The sequence below is a fragment of the Pagrus pagrus genome (genome assembly GCF_965226575.1).
Source record: "Pagrus pagrus genome assembly, chromosome: 6".
NCBI lineage: Eukaryota > Metazoa > Chordata > Actinopteri > Spariformes > Sparidae > Pagrus > Pagrus pagrus.
In genome coordinates, this window is record NC_140190.1 from 23183805 (window position 1) to 23205630 (window position 21826).

Here is a 21826-nt window from a genome sequence, read left to right on the forward strand (position 1 = left end):
ATAAGACTGCTTCAAAGCTTTTAAGAGCCAGCACATAGTTGGCTTTTTTTCTTTTTTTGCTTGATTAAACAAATTAAACAATTAATTGATGACCAAAGTTGCTGTCAGATTGTCTGTTAATTGAATTAACAGTTAACAGACTAATTGCTGAAGGTACAAGAAAAATGAAGACAGTCCTTATAACTCACTGAAATGTCACATTGTAGTTGTGTATTTTGATTAGACAAATATAAGAATTTGAGTTTTTGCAGTGTTTACATGAAAATGACTGTCAGTGTGTGTGCAGTGCCTTTCAATGTCTCAGATACTCAAGTCATCCACAGAAGGAATGTGCATACTTTTATTTCTAGTAATGCAAAAATAACCAGTCAGCCATACGAACTTCTTTTGCATTTTTAAGTTTGGCATGATCATAGAAACATGCTTCTTTTCAACATAAAGCTACACAGTCAAATCAGTACAGTTTATATTCCAACAAATAACACAAAGTGATTCAAGGACAGCGTGACGAGCTTTTGATGACGGTGATTGACAGCATCAGGGATATCATGGCCATCTTTGCTTTTTTCCCCACATTGTCATTTCTTTCAGTCAGTTAATTTGGCAAGAAACACATTTGTCACATTCAGCTGCAGTTAATGGCAATAACACACTCATGAATGTGACTTCTTAGTACCCTTTATCTCAGTACCAACAAACACCATAACCTTTACAACAGTACCTTACATAAGCATAATCATCTGAAAGTGACCTCTGTCTGTTACGCCACGCTAACACACATCTTTCAAAGGGGAACCATGAATGTGACGGAAAAAAAAAAAAATCAGCAAAATGAACAAAGCGGAGGAAACAATCTGAGCTCAAACTTTCAAGCATTAACTTTCAAATCATTCTCAGATATATTTTGGCCAAAGTCAAGTGGACAAACAGGTCAAAAGGGGAAATAATGTTACTGTTTATGGTTTCTGTGATACGTTGATCCCTTTATGTTTATCTTTAGCACATGAACACACAATCTTTGTCTTGGATGTATAAAACATGAGGTAATAATGTTAGACAGGGATGTGACTGTCTGAGGAGCCAGGGTGTGTTTGAGTACATTCACCTCCACTTTCTGCTGCAGGAACATTTTGTATAATGTACTATATTGAAGAGTTGCACAAAAATTTGGGAAATAGTTATCCACTTCCTTGCGCACAGAGGAGGACTGGACATTATATCGATATTGTATTGTTAGCGTGATATAAGACTGGCCTATATTTGGTCTTAGATTTTGGAGACGTCGGTGTGAGTTACGTTGGAAAGAAGTAGTATGGGGAGCACTTGCTAATTTGTCTTTTCATTCCAACGTAACTACAACATCTACAAGATGGTGTCTATGAGCGCTGTCTGGGAAGCTGGAACCAGGTGCTTCTCAGCTTAGCATTGCATTGCAACTGGAAACAGCTAGCCTGGCTCCAGGTAACAAAAATAGTAGCAAAACACCAATCAGCACCTGGAAAAACTTCAAATTAACAATTTTGCCATGTCAACATCTTGTTGTTAATGGGCTTGTTTGGCTAGGAGCTGTTGCAAACAATAAGGAGTCACTTTAAAAAAACAAGATATAAGTTGTTACTAAGTGACCTTTAGGCAGATTTAGCTTCCTTTGGACAGAGTCAGGCTAGCTGTTTCCCTTTGTTTCCAGTCTTTATGCTAAGCTGGGTAACACGCTACAGCTATCACAATAGAAGTTTTCTTAGTACCTGATTATTGTTGCCAGAAGAATTCACTAAAACAATATTACTGTGATATCTATAACATTTTTGGGGGGAAATGCTAGCAATCGAATCCATCTTTAACTTTGTTTACTGTGTGTTTTGGCTCTTTTTTGGCAAATAAATGACCCGGTAAAATACAAGTGTAGGGAGGTGGAGAGGGTCTGTAACCATAACTGTAAAAAAAGAGAAAAATTACACTCCATTAACGGTGAAAAGGCAACCAGATGAACTCAAACAAAAGACGCACAAGGTCTAATTTTCCATGATATTATCATATGTGTATTATTAACACAATATCAATATTTCATTTTTTTAACATCACGGTTATTGCGAATGTCATGATATCGCCGCACCCCTATAACGTGCTTATACAGACGTGTAACGGGTTCAATTTTCTTGTCTAAATCTGCAAGAAAGCAAATAAACACATCCCCAAAATTTTGAACAATTCCTCAAAACATACAAAATGTCTGCTCTTGTATACGCAGTGCTTCATATAGTACACTATACAATACAATGCCCACGTCTCTTCTTTGTTTTAATGCTGTACAAGGTGACATTTTGCAGTCGTCATAGATATATTTGGTAACAAAGTTTGATATTTTGTCGCACATATCAAACATGACACAACTTTAGGTACGATCTGCACAACATGTCCTACTTGTGACAATTAAAGCTCTGAAGCTGCCACCGTCGGCCTGTGAGAGTGGCACTGATATGGCTTCATTTAGAGGGAAAACACACAGAGACTGGGTTCAAACTGAGTCACAATAGGGGTGATGTGGGAGGAGGTAGTACAGGCACATGGCCTCATGTTAGAGTCTGCAATTTAACTAAAGCCCTGTTGTTTTTGTCCGGAATGAGACGGAGAGAGATCAGAGGGAGGTCAGAGCACAACTGACAAGTGCTGCAAACATATATTTAAAGATAGTTACACATTTTTGTTTCCCTGAAAGCAGCTTTGGTGTGACTTCCTCCGAACTTTACAGAGCTGAGGTGGAAAAAAGCTACGTTCACAAACAAGGACCCTATACTTGTGAGATCCCGGTTTGTATTCATAACATTCAGTTTGTACTTTTATGTAATCTTCTTGAGCTCTGATTCCCCCCAATCTGATCTCGGCCTGTCTCACTCTGGAGTCAGCGGGTTCACTGTCCCGGTGCGTAGGGCCAGCTGATGGAGCTTCCTGATAGCTGCATGTCTCGGATCAGCGTCTCGATCGGTGTCTTGCCCACCAGACGCATGAAGAAGAGCTGGGAGATGAGGTTGGCCGGCACGGCGCGCAGAGCCGGGAGGCGCAGCAGTAAACGGCCGAAGCGTTGAGGCTGGTTGGGATACTGCAACCTCTCGTACTCTGTCAGGGCCACCTGGGCCTTCTCCTGCAGGGACTCCACGTGGGCCGGGTCAGTTAGACCACATGCATCTGTAAGGCAAAGACAGAGGTTTGAGCTCATTATACACTAATGGAAACATAAATATTATCATTATTTACATTTCTGTCCACTAAATCCTGCCAAATCTTACACATTGGACCTTTAAATTGACTTGTGAAGTGGTATCAATCACTTGATTGTGCCCCTCCAGTGAGGTCAGAGGTTACATTCAGTCAAATCAAAGGACTCTTTGAGCTGGTGGAGATTTAATGTCTTACTGTTTCATAAACTTGAACCCTGTCTGACACCTCACACAGACAGTTTTGTTTAGTTTTCTATAAAGACACTCGGTGACCAGTCACGACATCAAGTTACAGCAGCTTTCATCACTCAGATAACCTTGTAAAAACCAACCAAACCCACCTGGTGAGAAGAGTGCAATGGCTTTGAGGCAGCTGTACTCGGCCGTGTCCACCTGCAGCCGGTTCAGCTTGTCCACCTGGTCCTGGAAAACCCTGACCTGGTCCATGAAGGACACCACGCGCTCAGCGGACATGGGCGACGAGTGAAACCCAGCAGCTGCCAGCAGAGGAGCCATGTGTATGGGCAGAGCAGACTGAGCCGCGTTCAGGATGAAGAGCTCGCTCCAGCTCAGCCTCAGCAGCGCCACCTGTGTTTTTACATAGTAGGACAAGTGTTACAAGTGAAAAGAAAAGAAAAGAAAAGAAAAGAAAAGAAAAGAAAAGAAAAGGGACTGTATGTCTTGGCTGACCTGCTCTGAGACAGGCAGTTCTGGGAAGTATGGGATGTTTCTGGCCCACTCGATGGTGCTGAAGAGGAGCCGGGCAGCAAGCTCACAGATGCTGTCGATGCCCATGACGGAGCCTCCGCTCGCAGACGTCTGCATCTGTGCCTGACTGTACGGGGCCCCGTAGCGGCTGTTGGGGTACGGCTCAGCCCGGAGCAGCTGGGAGATGAGCTCTGACACCGGCTGCCCGTTGAAGTAGTCCGCCCCGATGTGACCTGGCACCGCCCCTCCAACCCCACCCGCCATCGAGTTTGGACTGATACCAGGGTGAGATGGAGGAATTCGGCCCCGCTGGACGGCTGCAGAGAGAGAGGAGAGAACAGAATGAGAATCAGATGCACTGACTGAGAAATGGCAGATGCTTGTTGATGTTTGGAAGATGTTGGAGGAGACATTTCAACTTTCTCTGAAATTCAAAGGAATAAAATCCATTGACTCACTTTCAGCCAAGTGAACTGGGCTGTTTTGTTTCCAGCGGGGAAAAAAAAAAATGACTAAAGGAGGGAACCTAAGCACATATCCTCGACCACCATTATTTATTAATTTCACTATTATCTCATGCACCCACTTGAAATACACATGGCTTGTGTATCACAAAATGGTGACCTCTAATTGCATTTTGATTAAAGTTCACATCCTTTATTATTGAAAGAAATATTACATTTGGTGGATTGTGCAGCCTTGGTGGTGGTTTGTCCTCCTCCTCCTGTGTTCTGTGGTTTTCTGCGCTTTTGATTCAACAACTCAGGAAATTACAGCTTTTAGTTTGAATAGTGATTTGAAGGTTGTGAAAAATCAATTTACAACCTGAGTAACATGTAACATAACATAGAGCCTTTTTTCCTCATCATCATCGAAACTCATAAAGGACACGTTATCGCTGTTCTGTGAAAACAACCTTGCACAAAAGCTCTCTTTTCTATAGACATCCTAATGATTTAGTAGTGCTTAAGAGGAAGGACATTTTTCTCAACCAATATCGGATAGTTTTTCTGAGAGAAAAAAAAGTACAAGATATAAGAAGAAGAAGAAGAATGTCCAATATTCACTCATTTTTGGCTCTGTTTTGGTCTCCACCAACCCCTGACAGAAATGTCTGTGTTTTTAGCTGCTAAATGCTTCACTATTAGGTGTTTGCCAGGCAGTGTACAATGGATTTATCAGAGCTTCTGCTTTGTCTTTTGCTTCTGGAAACATGGCTAATGAGCGCGAACCAAAACATTGTTGTTGTGCTCCGAAAAACCAAAACATTTTGTTCTGTCCTGTTGTTTGAAGGGGGAACTAGCTGCGACAGAGGTCAGTCTGAATACAGTGGATACATTACAGAGGTGATTTATAGCGGCTCCGATCAGGGTTTGATGGCTGGGACAACAAGACACGGCAGGTGGGGAAAGAGAGGCGTGCATCAGCAAAGAGTGAAAACGGTCTGTAGAGCTGGAATATTTTCACATCTTACTCAGTGAATTGAGGATTTATTTGACCAAGCCCAAGCCTGTTGATGAGTTTGTTTTTGTTTATGTCGAGTCGAATGAAGTGTGTTTTACAAAGAGTTAACAAAGACTTGTCAAAGGCCCTGTCCACACACACACAGGTATTTCTTAAAATGAAGCTTTTTCTGTGTTTTGGTTTAAGGTCTCTGAAAACGGACCTTTTGGAAAACTCCTTCCATGGTGAAGATATTCAGAAACTCAGTTTTCAGTATCAAGGCAGAAATATAGATTTTTGGAGACAAATACATCAGTATCAGTGCCAGTGATGCCAGTGATGCTACAAACATCAGTGTTTGTAGCATCACTGGCAAATGTGAACTCGGAGTACGTGTTATGATATTGGAATGTTTTAGTTTGTACGGTGATGGAATGGACGTTTTATTATTTAACTTTATATTAAGAAGAAAGACAGTCAATGATAATACAATGATGGAAAAGAAAAACAAAATAGACTGAGATTATTTCTGAAACTGTGCTAAAATGCTCATCTGAACGGAGATATCTAACCCTGTTTCTAATGATACCTGTGTACGAGTGGACTAGGCCGTAGTTTGGTAGAAGAGAGAAACTTAAATTCAGACAGTGTAGGATTTAATTTTTTTTGGTTAGTGAGAAAAATAGGTGCAAATAATTCTCATTTGTTGTTATTTTGTGAGTTTTTTTATTGACTTAGACTAAGCAGCACACTCATGGTATGGACAGGCCAGGGCTAGCAGGTTAGCATGCTAACTTCAGTGGACACCTCTGCACAGTACATAGACGTCTTTGACACACACTGTTGTTTCTTCACTTTCTGTTGATGATGTTAGGTCATTGTTTTAATGATTAACACCAAAAGTGCGAGTGCACAAAGAACAATACGTGTTGTTTTAAATTGTAGCAAATGTACTGTAGTAAAAAAATTCCAATGGCAAAATCTCAGTCGAAGCCGTGACTTTGTGCCTCCCTGACTGGGTTAAAGGTGAAAAAGACATTTCCAGGTAATGTGGAAACAGTTCAACCTGCGTCACGGCCACAGTCAGCATGGTTCATTAATAACCAGTCCCAATATAACCCCTGACATACTGTCACCTCAGTGCACATTATGTATGGGACAGCTCGTGGTATCCACTGACACAGACTGAAATACAAGCACGGTTAGGTAATAGCTGACTAGAATACAAATACAAATGGGTTTGAAATAGTTTGTGATGTGCTAATGAGGAAATTAAATGAAAATAATTACGCCAGGGGAAATGGGAGTCATCTCTTCTTACTACTAATCAACCTCGCAGAAATTAAGCTAATCATAACTGTAATTAAATGGATATATATAGTTTTGAATGGAGACATTTCAGTGAGGTTTGACAGAGCAGAAGACTGAGTCACCTCGTCAACTTGCTTGTGTCTGTTATGCAAATCCAACATGGTCGCCTCTAGTCGGCCCCGTCGTCCCTGAAGCTCAACAGCTGCAGGGAGTCGAGCACCGCCGTGAAAACATGCTTTGGTTGACAGTATAAATATTGTGCTGCGATCACTGCTAAATGTCAGCCTGTTTCTGTTGAAGTAAGCGCTTTCTCAGCAAACTACCAATTTCTGGTATTTATGTTTCTGGGTATTTGTGCCTTTGTGGGTTTGCTTTGCTTTGATTTGAGTGTTTGTACGTGAATCACAGTGCTTGTTAGTATGTAAAGGAGAGGATGTGATTGGTTTAAATGTCAGTGCATTTCCATTTTATGATGCATTAGTCTGCTATGTTTCAGGGGGAAATGTGGTGCTTTTGATATTTTTTTGCACTCCACTATATTTATTTGACTGTTTTTCAGAATGTATTATATGAAAAATGTGATTACTTTGTAACTGTGATATAAATTAGTCAGGATTTAACTATCATACAACATTAAAATGCTGCTTAGAGTTCACATTACACAAGTAACTAGAATGGCACTCAGTAGAGCGTATACCTCTGCCAAGGCCCAGCAGTTCCATTTTATTCAATCTAATCAAATATCGAATAAGAGATATTTAAATCCACTACATCACCTTTTTGTTATTTGGATCCATCAAGATTCATGCGTTTTTCCCTGAGAAATTAACAAACATGTCAAAAAAACGTCTACACTTGCAATGTTAAAGACAGTTTATCTGGATCTGCACCAAAAGTTAATGGGGTCTACTCTGGGCCAAGACCCATCCTCCATCCAAGCTTTATGAAAATCTGTTCAGTAGTTTTTGTGTAATCCTGCTGACAAATGAACCCAAAAGACTGTCACAGGTGAAAACAAAGCCTCCTTGGCAGAGGTGAAAATAAATAAACCGTCACATTTCTGTTCATTTCTTCAGTAAAATTTAAACTGCAGCACTCTAACTTTTAGGTTTCTACTTTTTCTACTTTAATTAAAATGATTTTTTTTGGCCACTTGATGGCAGCACAACAAGCTCTAAACAAACGCGACTGACATGCAGTATTATCATCTTTTAAGTACTATGGCCAATACGTTCATGATCAGTTGTTTATTTACACATCCAGCAGTTACGGAGCAGCATAAGTATTCATGCAGGATCAAATTACTGTCCACCAGATGAATTTAAGTCCAAGACTCACACCTTTTTTTTTGCTCTGTTTTGGTCTCCACCATCTCTTGATGGAAACATCTGGCTTTTTATTGATGAAGGTTCTCAGTCATCCAGGTCATTGTACATCTAGGTGCTGTATAGTAGGCAACTGGACTTGTTTCAGTTTCTTGAAGACGTTTCACCTCTCATCCAAGAGGCTTCTTCAGTTCTAACTAACTGTCTTATGCCACCTCCATCTATGTCAAACTGGAACGACCGTCGTTGAACAGAGGAGGTGGCCTACGACATTACTTAACACCCACTACAATGCTGTTCTCTCCCCAGACAGCTTAACAACCATTCACACCTGGGCTCACCTAGCCCTAGCAACCTCCATGAAGGCCGGTTTGACCAACGACCCACAAGTGGCCCTAACGACTCTGAAACTCAGAGCTCACACATGTCCTTCACGACTCTGTAAGGACTCGACTCCCACATAGAGTGTAAAAGCCTGCAACTCCAGTCTAGTTGACTCTGATACAACACCTAGATCTGGCTTTTTTAGTTGCTAAATGCTCCATCATGTTCACCTATTAGTTGCTAACTGTCTCTACCTCGTGTTTGGTCTTTACCAGGCAGTATAATGGATGTATCAGAACTTTACATTCATTCAAACTTGGGGTATTTACTGACATATATTTTGTCATAGAACAACAATTCCTGCGGCACTGTATTATTAAAAAAAAGATGCGTGTTGCTTCTGGAAACATGGCAAATGACAGCGAACCAAAACAGTTCAGTTGTGTGCTGTGAAAAAACTAAATATTGAGCTAAAAAGGTCCATAGAGATGAGGGGAACTAGAGAGTTATAGGTTTGTTCCCAGGGAAATGACATAGTTAGGTCTTAGACTTTTCTTCTTTAGCAGTGAAAAACTGATTCATATGTCTGTAAAAAAAAAAAAAAAAAGCTTTTGCCTGCTGTGCTCATGGATGGCAGAGTTTTCATACCTTCTTTGCGCATTCCAACACGGAAACATTTCTTCAGACGACAGTATTGGCACTGGTTGCGGTGATGCTGGTCGATTTGGCATTCTCGATTCGATCTGCACAAAGGAAAGAAAAGATAAGGTGAGTTTCCATGAAGGAAAAGAGTCCCCCCCCCCCCCCTCTCACTGACCCCTGTGATGAGTGAACTGTGCGAGCTGGCGTGGCTGAAAAGCTATCAAGGCTATGACCTTTGTAAATCATCGGCCCTATACGCCCTTGTGTTGCCTTTTACAGCAGGACGAGGTCTGCCAACGTTTCACAAAGAGAGCGAGAGAGAGAGAGTGAGAGAGAGTCCTTTTCAGTCCTGGACACGACACATTTAAAAGACACCTTCCGTGTAGAGTTATGCATTATTATGTGGAAATAATAACTGTATTCAGGGGCTGAGAGTACGTCTTAGTAAGAGCAGAGAATTGAGTTGCTACGTTGTGTTCTGGTGGTGAAGAATAATGGGAATGTTGACCTTCTGAAGCAATCCATCCTCACATGACTGACCTTCAGGCCCTTCATTTCTTTTCTTTTTTTTCCCCGTGGGCTGTTTGTGAGACGTATCCAAGGTTGAGAACATATCATTCTGGAGTGAGAAATGCTCTCTGCTTCATGAATGTGAATGCCTATATAACAGCTTATATACATAGATGGTTGCACCTACTTTAACCCCCCTCCACACACACACACACACACACACACACACACACACACTTATACACAGCATTCAGAAGCACTATATATATACATTTACAAGTGTTAATAACAGAGCATACTGCCGACTGATATGTTGATTTTATACTGGCGATATTTCTTTTTACAGATCACAAAGCAGAAAAGATGCTTGGGGTCATTTAAAATGAAAATTTCAGTAAAGTTTATTGTTTCAATTCACAGCTGTCATTCTGGACAATACAGTTTACTGTAACTGTAAAATATCCTTCTTCAGTGACATTATATCTTCGTCACAAGTGTTTGATAGCCACATTTAAAGGATCGTTGTAAAAAAAAGTGCGTCTATATACGTTTATTGGCCAAAATATAGATATCAGGATGTGTTGTTCCCTAAAATAAAAAACAATCGAGTATCAGTCGGGCTCGAGTTATAAGCAGAAAGAATGACATTTTTAAGTGTTCATTATTGTACAATATTCACCAACTTCTCTTATAAAGACACATCTTATATTATCACAAATTGTATTTTACTTTATTGTCATTAAATGTCTATACACCTGTGATTGCCCACAAAAGTTATAATTGTTCACAAATACATTAAAGGGGCACTATGTAGTTTTGGAGAAGAAATGCAAACTGCAAAATTTTTATATTTACAATATCAATGAGGTAATAATACAAACTCAGAATATTTATCTTTTCCATATCTGAATAAACAAACTGTTCTCAGAGGAAAATAACGTCCCAGAACACTGTTTGAAGCTAGAAAGGTGGCAGGGTCCGCCACATATAAACAAAGTAAAACAGTATGAAACTGTGTTGTCCTTTAAGGTCAGTTTGTCTATTCAGTTTACTCAGTCATGAAAACAAATAGAGTTTGTTTATTTAGTTTGTTTAACTACATAGTGCACCTTTAATAAACACCAATATCATCGTAGCAAAACTGCCTTATAATGTGTTAAAAAACAGCTATTAATGTTAAGTAAAATGTCAAGTAGATTGTCAACTAAAAGACAATATAGTTCAATAAAAACAGCGAGCACAGTAAATGAAATGTGTGTTCAAATTATCGGCAAGATCAGTCAGATTTCCCAGCAGCCCTCACCTGCAGGAGTAGTTGAGGCTTCGTCTGATGCTCCTCTTAAAGAAGCTCTTGCAGCCCTCGCAGGTGAACACGCCGTAGTGCTTCCCGCTGGACTTGTCCCCGCACACCACACAGTCCACCACGCAGGCCTTGTCCTCGTCCCCGACGTCCACGTCGCTGCTCCCGGCCTGAGGCGAGACGTCCTCTTCCTCCCTCCTCAGGTAAGCCTTCTCCCCCAGTCCATTAGTGTCCCCGTTGGGGTTGCCCCAACCCCCGCTCACCATGGCCATATTCTCTGAGACGCACAGTCCTGTGAGTGGATCATACACAGACCCGCCCGGTCCCCCAACGTCCAGCTAACCTTAAAGTCTAAAAACTGACTCCAGAAGAAGAAAAGAGTGGATCCAGGTTTGTGTAAGAGGCAGGTTCTGTCCGATGAGTGAGATAAAAAGTCGACTCCCTTGCGTTGACCTTTCTCCCCTTTGCCGTCTGGTTGTTATGACCTAGAGGTCCTTCCCGGTGCTGTTTTCTCTCTCTTCTTTAATCTCTCCGCTCTTGTCTTTCACCCCTTGTGCTCGCTGCCCTGACCTCTGATCAATGGCTCCCGAGGTCTGAGAAAACTTCAGACACTCACTGAGTGGTTCAGAGTTCAGGCAGGAGAAAAGGGTGCCGCCTTGCTCTTTTCACAGGAAACAATAAATTACACTTTGACTCCTTCTCTCTTTCTCCCTCCCTCTCACTTTCTCTCTCTCCCCCACACCCCCGGAAGGAGTAGTATAAAAATCGCACCTCACCTATCCCCTCAGCGTGGCGACGAGGGACAAAACAGAGTCGCTCTCCGAATGTAAAAGAAGCTCTGCCCCTCTCTCAGCGCACGACTTTCTCTCAAAAGAACAAGCAAGTGGGAGGAAAATAACACACAGCTCCCCTTCAAGCAGGGTTAAAGTGCCCTGCCCTCTGCTCCAACTTATAAACTCGTCCAACCAGTTCCTGCTGCGTGGAGGTGTTATCTGCTGATCTGAGGCAGTTCGAGTCCAGACTCACTCTTGACTTGTCAGGCCTGTTACTGAGGCAGAGGTGATAGTGATGAAGAGGAAAAATGAGAAAAAAACACTCATGGGGAGCTTGGATTTTGTTTCTTTCTTTGGTATTGTGAGAGGAGACGACCGCAGCCAAACAGAGCCGGCTGAAACGTATTCCACACTTGACACTTAAACAAAAAGAAGTGTTGAGAAAGATACTTCTCCTTTCTCTCATGAGACAAGTCCTCCTCTTCTGTGTCTGTGGTGAAATGATGTTTTCTTGCGGCTCCTCCAACTCTTCACAGCTTGTCGTGTCAGAGGCTCAAATGTCACAGAAAAAAAAAAAACCAACAAGCCAAAACAAAAGCAGAGTTGAGAAATATCCCCCTCTCTCTCTGCAGAGCTCCACAAAGTGTTGCCTCTCTCCTCCTTCTCTTGCTTTGTCAGTGCTTGTCCATCCAGCAGTAACAACCAGAGGCCAGAACCTCTCTACATTCCCTGTCAGCAAGTCAGGGTGTACTGTTGCACTCTTTACTATTCTGCCCGTCCTTTTTTTCCCCTTCTCCTCCTTCCTTTCTTTCTTTCTGTTGGCCCCGGCAGGAATAAATTAGGCAAACAAGCGCAGGAAAAACACGGTCACGGACCTTCTAGTGAAAGCCAGACGCCGCAGCAGTGTAGAGCGGCGGAGAGAGATATCCTCCTCTGCTGCTCCTCTCAATCCCCTCTCTGTGTCTGTGCCTCGCTCCCTCCTTTAGGGAGAGTGAGCGTGTGTCTGTGTGCTGAGGGATTTGACACTGCTATTCAAGCCCTGCCGTTGCCATGGCACTGGATGCCTTATAAGGCCAGTGGAGTCAAAGAGCACAGAGTGGGCTGCAGCCACACACACACACACACACACCCACGCACACACACACACACATGCACAGAGAGAAAGAATGCCTGGCTGCCTGACTGGCTGCCTGTTTCCCCCTCTGACCCCGGGCCAGCCTTGGAGCAAACCCCAACACTGTTGCTGTAACACAAAGAGGGGAGGGGGGGCCTCGGGGCCGACACACAGCGAGCGAGCGCATGGCACTCACACTCATGTTCTCCACTCCACTCTAATCCCAAAGAATTCCCCCGACTTTGTTGACCCAATAATAACGGGAGGGAGGGCCTGTTGTTGCTGTTGAGCAACTTGTCAAAAGGTTATATGATACACCACCGGCTCCTTTTCACACCTGCTGCACACGCTCACAGGTCTGTGTGGAGGAAGAGCTGCTGTGTCCGGAGTGGTTGTGATTTGTTTGCATGTTTTGGCTGATAACTGATATGCAGATATTATCTGACTCATGTTTGCAGATAACCATAAATGCCCTCATTCTTTTCCTCTGTAGAATTAACATAGCATTATGCCTACTCTTATCATGATGACCCACGGACAGATGCATATAACATTTTTACAAATGTAGAAAACTACTTAGTTAACAGTTTGTGTACTGTGCACATAAATAAAGTAACATGGAGTGATGTAGTTTGTAGTCAAAACCAGGAAGTCAGTTAGCATTTTTGCGCATCCGATCCCTCGTCTCGAAGTCTATGAGGTTTTTGATTTGGTTTTCGGGCTTAAGATATTTACATGTTTTGCTCTACGACATAAAATACAACATTGAATGTCCCACATGAATTATAAATTGCTTACGTGTCGCGGGTGCTAAAAAGTGGCTAAATGAGACTACAGAGGTTGTGACAGACATTAAACATTATCACCACGAACACAGAGACTCGTCTACTCACTAGTCCGTCTTTACAGGACGATCTTAGTTACAAACTGTTCTAACTCAAACTTTACAACTTGTAGATTTATCAATTTATAGAAAACGTGTACAGTAATTGTGTAGTTAGAAGCTTAGTGGTGGTGACGTTAAAGTCATGCGACTGTAATGTCGTCTGTGTATAGCCTTACATTAGCTTTTTACTTCTAGAGATTTAATTTACGGCTTGAAAATCACAAAAATAGTGTTCACGTGTGTTTTTTGTTTCTACAAAGTATTGTATCGGATTGTATCGTATCGTACCCAGACTGGATTGAATTGACTCAGGATTGAATCAGATTTAATCGTTCTATAATAAAAAGAATCGTATCGTAGCCCATGTATCTAGATACGTATCGAACTGTCTTATAAGGGATGCACACACCTATTAGTTAGCATGTAACGTTACATTACACTCTGTAACAGTTGGGTGCACACAAAATATAAATTGCTTTTAAGCGTCATCTTATTAGTCAGTTCATTTCGGGTTGATGCTGATATTTTTTTAAAGCCCTATTTCAAAGATGTATTATAGCATGTCTATAAAGTTGTTCAACCTGTATAAGAAATGTACTGTTAGTCAGTACTGATTGTTAGTCCAACCAGCCCATTGTCCTGACTTGATACTGCATCTTACTAGTAGACAAACAGCCCTATATGCAGTGAGGTGGAGAATAAGGTTAAGGAGGTCAGGGTGTGCGGGTGGGGTGGAAATGTAGTAGCCCAGCTCTCTTGCAGGAGTTCACCACCCACCACAAACTGGCATCATCAAGCATGTAACCTGTGTTTTAGTTGGCTAATCATATTTTATTTGCCATAAAAATGACCTTTGCTCAGACTCGACCATGACATTAGTTAATGCAAAGCCAAGTCATCAGGGTTATTTCTTTCTACAACCCTGTCTCCTCAAAGTTAAGTTAAGTTAAGTTAAGTTCACCCGTAAATGAACATTTTGTCATAATCTGCTCACCCCCCATAATCTGTCGATGGAAAGTCGGGTGAGGTTTTGTAGTCCACAAAACATTTCTGGAGCTTCACAGCAAAATATGAGGGATAAACGGCCGCCTCTGACTTTTTCTGTAACTTATAGAAATGATAATCCAACATTAACACACACATGTGTGGTGGTGAGAAAATAGCAGAGAAAGTCGCTGTTATCCCCAGTACGTATTGTAAATAATTTAGCCAGTTATTCACCTCACCTGTCAGAGTGACCTTTCAGGACAACTACACACACGTTTGATTTCTCACAAGGTCACAGATCGCGTCATATGAATTAGTTGTTTTCAAGCATAACATGGACTATTTACATTTTGATTGGAAACATAATTTCTGCCAATTTTTTCAGTGATACCAATCGACGATAATCACCTGTTTCTCATGGCCAATGCTGATAAGACGGGCAAGAGTTTTTTGTATTGTAAAAGGAAGCTGCTCACCTGTAGTTCATGCACACCTGAAGGTAAGAAAGGCTCAGATGTTCTGAGCAAAGATGGACGATTTAATGTTGCATAGCTCTAATAAGACTTGTTATGTTAAAACTATCGTCATCATCTCAGTCACATTTGCAAACATCCACACCGGCGGTGACATGATTGACCCTCTAGTCTGCACTGCGTAGCTCTACCAAGGTGCAGCGGTTTGAGGTCATGAGCCTGACGACAGCATGTTGCGCTTGTTCCCGTTCTTTTCTTTCTTCCTTCTCCTCCGTGTTTATCTGCAGATCGCAAACCAACATTAACACACCAACTGTAATTTCATTAAAGCCAATAAATAACCGATATTGTACGTTTTCCATAGGGAAACACCTCTTCTGGGGATGCACAATATAATCAATAATTTATTGGCACATTATATATCTTAGATCCACAGTTCCTGGCAACTTTTATTCCTGTGAAGAAGGTATTATGTTTCGGTAGTGCACACAAGCTGCACAGAGGTGTTGGAGGTGGATGACTGCATGTACAAAGTCCAGGACTTTGATCAGGGATCAAAAAGCACTTTGGTTGAAGTGGTTCTATTTGCAGCTATTTACACGTATTAATCACGTTTTTATTGGCCATTTGTGAGCAGATGACATGAAAATTGAGACCTTCCTCGTCTCTCTCGGTTGCCTACACAAGCCTGTGACCATTTGTTTAAGTTGATTAATGCTGCTGGACTGTGGATTTTTTTGAGAAGGACGCGGGTCGGATTTTCCACGACACTCCAAAGGATGTGACTTGAAGCACGTTGTCGGCTGACAGAGAGCAAACGTTAGTTTAGAAATGGTGCACGCCAACATAAACTAACCACCGGCTTCCAGCACAACACAGAAGTTACACACAGCCCCTTTTTAGTTTTAGTCAACTTGGAGCTTTTTTTAGCATAAACACACAGACTACAATCTTTTGCTAACCTGAACTAAGTACTTTCATCTTGCTTTAGTCTGTATGAGTTGATATTGTAGGAAAACGAAAGAAATACATTCTCAGTGAACATTTTACAGACGCTTTCACAACCAACTATGCTGAATATGTCAATTAACTTCCTTCCTTATGAATCCAGGCAGAACTACATTTACCTTAAAAACATGTTTGCTGTTGCAGATTAGTAGTATAACAATGTATTTTTTAAGAGATAAGGTTGTGTCGTACTTCTCATGACAAACAAACTCTCAATCTTCATTTAGAAAATCAGTGGATTGCTCCTTTAAGTTAGACTGTAGATCATTCATGGTACAAACAAAGCATTGTTAGACGCTGCTGTTTCACAAACTGAACTGTAATTTGCTGTGCAACTTATCCATCGTCTTGGCACTTGGCAGTCCTCCTGTGGAATTTCTGGCCTGCTTTGTCTCTCATACCAACAGCTTTGTCATGTGAAGGTCTCCACGAAAAAAGGGAGGACAAAATAAACAATCAGAGCCTGCAACCAAGGTTTCCAATAACAGCCTGCAAAAGTAGGAGAAGAAAACCCACAGAGGAGGTATTCACTGCTGTACGCTTGCTTAAAAGAACCTCTATGTACCAAAAAGTGTTTGCTTATCACATGGTGTTACAGGAATTCCCCCAGAATGACAAAACATTTCATCCCTGTGATCTTCAAAAGAGCATGGTGTCTCTCAGAAGATGTCAAAGAGCTGATTAAAAAAAAAAAAAAGACAGGAAGAGGCAGGAAGAGGAAGGATTTCTCTTGGGCAATTTTGTCAGTAAGGTTAATTCAGCCTTTTAAAATGTGAGCATAAGGTAACTTTAACCCACATCCGTCACAGCGAGACTCATTGTGCATGGATAGGCCTTTTGTTAGGTTATGAGGTTATCAGGGGCCAAGCTAAGCTGCTGTACGTTGAATTAGTGCTTTCCTTTAAGCCTCTGTGTGTGTGTGTGTGTGTGTGTGTGTGTGTGTGTGTGTGTGTGTGTGTGTGTCTGTTAGAGAGGTCTCACCATGTGGGATAGTGTTTGATATTTGCTTATAAAATGGCGACCTGGAAGATTTGCTCAGAACAGAACATGCTCAAAACGTACAACGTGACTGTCCTTTAAAAGCTCTCAGTTTTAGTAAATGAGAGACATGACCATCTTTCTTTATCTTCAGGGACACTAAAGACACTTTTTGAATTTATTTTGTGTGATCTCTTGACATACTCTGTCTAGTTTGTGGCGACAAAAAACAGGTATTTTATAATTTAATATTCGAAAAAACAATCTTTTACGAAACCTAACAAAATGGTTTTTGTGCCTTAACCTAACCAGAGCTTAAGCACAGTGTTGCCACAGCATAAGAAAGGAAATTAGTCCCAAAGAAATGTAAAGTTGCAATTATTTACGTGGTTGGGCGATTGGGTTGGCCAGATGGCAGCATTAATCTTTCATTTTTCTAATTGTTTGTCTTGCAGGCATCAAATGAATGATTGTTTATTTACAAAAACAATCAAATGTCTTAGTTGAACATTAAAAATATTGTCTTTGTACTGTATTAAAGTGACTATAGCTTGAAAAGGATTTGAGTCTGTTTGTGTTTACGTCTCACGCAGCGTCCCAACTTTTTTGCGTCGTACAGTATGTTCGAGTATGAGCCTGAGAGTGTGTATGTGTTATAGAAGTGTCACTATGCATGAAGTCTGAGGCAGAGGCATGCCCTTAGTACACATCAGTACATATGTACCTTACATATCTGGTGAGTGTGTGTGTGTGTGTGTGTGTGTGTGTTCTGTGCTCTTTGAACTGCAGGTCAGGAATGCAGCTACTCTCAGCATGAAGTCGACTGTGGTGGAGTCTGTGCATTCTCAACACAGTCAGGAGTCCAGAGCCATCACGGTGAAGCAGACAAACCATCAGTACAGCCACCTGAACGCTGCACACACACACACACGCTATTTTTTGTGCTTGATCCACTGGAGTGTGAGAAGCTTACACCAAATATTCAAACATTACTGAATATTTGCATCTGATGAAAATGACCAAGGTGTCACAGGAGTATTTCCTCACATATCGGCTTGACATATTTGTTATAAACTGTTGGTTCTCCATCAGAGTGTTTGAATTGGCAGTAATAAGGAAATGTAATGTAATATTCCACATGTGAAGAGTTAAATTGTTCAACAGGTGTGTTCCTCAGGATGAGTCAGCTGAAAATCAGTCCATACAGTATTTGTATACATCGAAGGCTGCATGTACGCCAGGTTTCATATTCTACTATCACCATCAAAAGGAGGTTATGTTTTCATCTGTGTGGGGATGAAATGTCATGGAGGCTTGACAAAGCGTCACACAGGCGACACTGGATCTCCGGGAAGCAGTGAGGTCCAAAAACACACCTGAACGCAATTGAACGCAATTCAGGAAATCTTCGGGATTGCCACTTAAAAGGACAATAAAGTTGAAGTTGAAGCTAAACTTGTGAAAAACTGAAATGGACACCGTCAAGAATAAGAAAGAAAACAACATCTCACACACACGCGATGTGTACATACACGTTTAATCAGATGAAGCCCTAAAGGCTATAGGAACTGCTGAATACCTGTTGAGCAAAGATTCACATTTCTGCTTCTGTAATCTCCTCACCTGAACAGAAGAGGCTTGTGTCAGTGTATCAGAGGAGATTTAAACTACATAATACATAAAATGATAATAAATCCTCAAAAGCTCACATCTCACATCATTATGACAGAAAATACAACCGATTATCACTCCACCTCCATTTAATTTTTGCACTTAACATTTACATTACTAGTGTGAAACAATGAAGGTAATTCTCTACTAATGGTGGCCTGAACATTAGCCTGGAAGTGTGCTCACTGTGTTACTAGAAGTGCTGAGGAATTTGAAAACTGAGGTTAAACTTTAACTCTGAGGAGTAACTCCAGGCGAACAGGCGAGAGCACATGACTCCCTGCTCCTTCCTCATTAGCCCCACTGCCCTTTGGCCCAGAGGCCAGAGGAAAAAGCGTCTCTCCCCTCTCCCCCTCCCTCTCTCTCACTTCTCACAACACTCTCTCCATCCTCGGGCCTTTGACCTCACGCGAATGATGGAGCAATTTAAAATACACAGGGCAGTGGAACCTGCCAAAGGAAAACATCTGCTGGGCTGACACACGGTGTCCAATCAATATTTACCCTCCCTCCCGCCCAGGACCTGCTGGAGATGGTGGGAAACTTCCCATTTGGTGTTGCTTTGTTGTCATTCAAATCAGCTATCTTGTGTTCGCTGTGAACAAGGTATCAACCCATTGTTTGTAGAGGAGTCAATAGAACTGTTTACTGTAGTGGCGGCGGAGCTTTTTTTCCCACGTGTCCGCCTTAAAGATAAGATGCATTATTGAATGTAGCTGAGTGGGAAAGAGAGCCTTGGCTTTGCTCAACCTTTGGCTCAACCACTTGAAGTGTGATGTTTACAATATTCCTGCTCAGTACTTTCCACACTGGAAATTGCTTTTATGTTGTATAGGTTTTGTAGCTGTTTTCTGATTCTCCTTCTTGTCGAGAGTTCAATGAGAAGACTGAAACCACCTATGGATCTAGAGCTAGGAGGCAGTTAGCTTAGCTTAGCACTGGGACTGGGAACTAAGGGGAAAAGTTAATCCATCTATCCATCTAACCAAGTTTAAAAAAAAATGTCTACCAGCATGTCTAAAGCTCACTAATCAACATGTTGTATCTTGTCTGGTAAGTCTGTACAAAAACTCAAAGAATGGCTGATCTGATCTGTTGATCTGGAGTTTGTCCATCATAGACGTTGATAGAAAGATGGCTCGTCCAATCACCCACAAGTGTTTTTTGAAAGTCGGCTCATTATTTTTAAAAACAAGTTTTAATGTCTTTTGGATGAAGTCTGATGAAATATACGATCTGCTGCTTTCTACTGTTCCCTGTTATCACCAGTGAACGTGACACACCAGAATAAAAAACTTAAGAGCAAACTTGTCCACTGGCAATGGAAAAGAAGTCAGTTGCTTATTTTTTTATTTACCCCCATGTCTGGTTGTACATGGACTGTGTCAGGCTAGTTATTTCCCCCATTTTTACTGCCTGTGTGCTAAGCTAACCTTGACATGCACCATAGGTTCCCAGCCAGATGATCAAACTGGAGACATGGCAGCTACATGGTAAACATCTCAGCATGATAATGCCCTGAGGTAACTTTAAAAATCATTTAAACCTAATTGACATATTATCAGCTTGTGTATGGATGGATTTAAAACAATATTCAGTTTCCTCTTTGCTTTTGTTTGTCCTTCACAAACTCTTTAGGGGAAATTTCGGGCTCTTTAGCTGCTGAATTCTCAACTATCTTCACTAGTCAGTCCCAAACTGTGTCTGTCTGCCATTTGGTGCTTGGCAGGTAGAGTAGTTCAGTACTGTTTGTACAGTTTATTGGACATTTTGCTGGAAACAAGCCTGATGAGCGATGAGAGAGAACTAAAATAGTGTAGTTGCCGAAAGACACAGAAACTGAGCTGAGGGGAACTGCGGGGTTGGACTTGTCACCAGGCACGGTGCCTTTTACATTGCACAGTCCTTTGGCCTAATGTTAATATAAGAGCAAATTTAATTTTGACCAGTTTTATCGTTTACATAATAAATCAACACCAGGCAGCAGCACGCTCATAAAAGTTCAACAGACTCCAGTTGCAAATACTCAACATCTTTTAACAGTCATGCTTTTGTTCCAACTTATCACATAAAATTTTAAATATTCAAATGTGGTGTTTTTATGGATGCAACCCCAAATTCCTCAAGGTCACTTCCTTGATTTGTATGGAGCACCATTTTATAACAGTTTATGTGCTTTATTTTTCATTTTGTTACCTCTGGAAATCTGAAAACTGAATGGTTTTGGGGCATCTTTGGGGCTGAAGAGGCCGACGTGTGCTTAAAAAACAAATTAGCTAAATGTTTTTCTTCAGATGTAAAGTTATCGCCGTTGACAGGTTGTCAATATGTCATCAGAGAACATTCAGACAGGGCATTATCTTAACGCTCTCCGCAGCCACAACACGTTAGATCGTGTTCGCAATCGCCATCTTCAATCTCTTGTAAATCTGTGTCCAATCTGTTACCGTACAACTGTACCCTCTGCTATCTGCCAGACTTTGCTTATAGGTCAATTAAGGTGCTTAGGATGGCAGAAAATTAACCTAATCAGCTCACTGAAGATGACTCAAATGCTTTAACAGGATTTGAACGAGGCCACACCCCTTCCCATGCTTCGCCTCTAAACACCTTATAGCTGTAATCTACCGCTCAAGCTGACCTCTTTAGCTCATCTGATCTGTTGTTGGTTTAGATGCTGACCTGTGGGGAGTTCAGCTCGCACTCAAAACACAGACTGCTGCTTCCCTACAACATGATTTCTAGCAATCAAGTTGGGCAGACTACAAACAATGTTTGTGCATGTTTTGGTTAACTTTACATTAAGGACTGACAGTGAGACTTACCCATACTTTTTGTTTTTGCCCACCCCACTTGAAGGTGCACAATGTAGTTTGGGGGAAGAATCCGTAATGAGAAGAGAAAGATTTTCAATGACTCAAAAAGCAAACTCTCATTGTTGTCTGAATAAACAAACTGATCTTAAAGGTTGACACAAGTTCATACTGTTTTACTTTCCTTCCCTGTGAGAGCAGCTTGTTTATTCAGTTATGGAAAAGTTGTTTGTATTACACTGCAGAAGTTTTTAGTTTGGTGTATCTAAAAAACTCAGAAATTCATCACAACAAATACAATATTTGTCAGTTTTTGAAAACAATCTCCACCTGTAGCTGTTTAAC

The 21826-nt window shown here is 41.4% G+C and overlaps 1 protein-coding gene across 1 annotated transcript; it reads right to left on the reverse strand.

Annotated features, from left to right (window-relative positions):
* Positions 1 to 326: 326 nt before the first annotated feature.
* LOC311259079 (nuclear receptor subfamily 2 group F member 6-like) lies at positions 327 to 12552 on the reverse strand. The gene is made up of 5 exons (XM_084355943.1): positions 10782 to 12552; positions 8975 to 9069; positions 3906 to 4240; positions 3557 to 3803; positions 327 to 3183 (listed from the first exon to the last, which is right to left on the reverse strand). The coding sequence occupies exons 1-5, from the start codon at positions 11048 to 11050 to the stop codon at positions 2909 to 2911; spliced, it is 1221 nt and encodes a 406-aa protein (XP_084212069.1). The 5' UTR covers positions 11051 to 12552; the 3' UTR covers positions 327 to 2908.
* Positions 12553 to 21826: the final 9274 nt, after the last annotated feature.

Bases quoted from the DNA above. Each gene is read 5' to 3' on its own strand.
- LOC311259079 (XM_084355943.1), bottom strand. From the start codon at position 11,050: ATGGCCATGGTGAGCGGGGGTTGGGGCAACCCCAACGGGGACACTAAT. The intron at 9,070-10,781 runs GTGAGGGCTGCT...TCCTTTGTGCAG, and splicing joins AGCCTCAACTACTCCTGCAG to ATCGAATCGAGAATGCCAAA. The intron at 3,804-3,905 runs GTCAGCCAAGAC...GTAAAAACACAG, and splicing joins AACTGCCTGTCTCAGAGCAG to GTGGCGCTGCTGAGGCTGAG.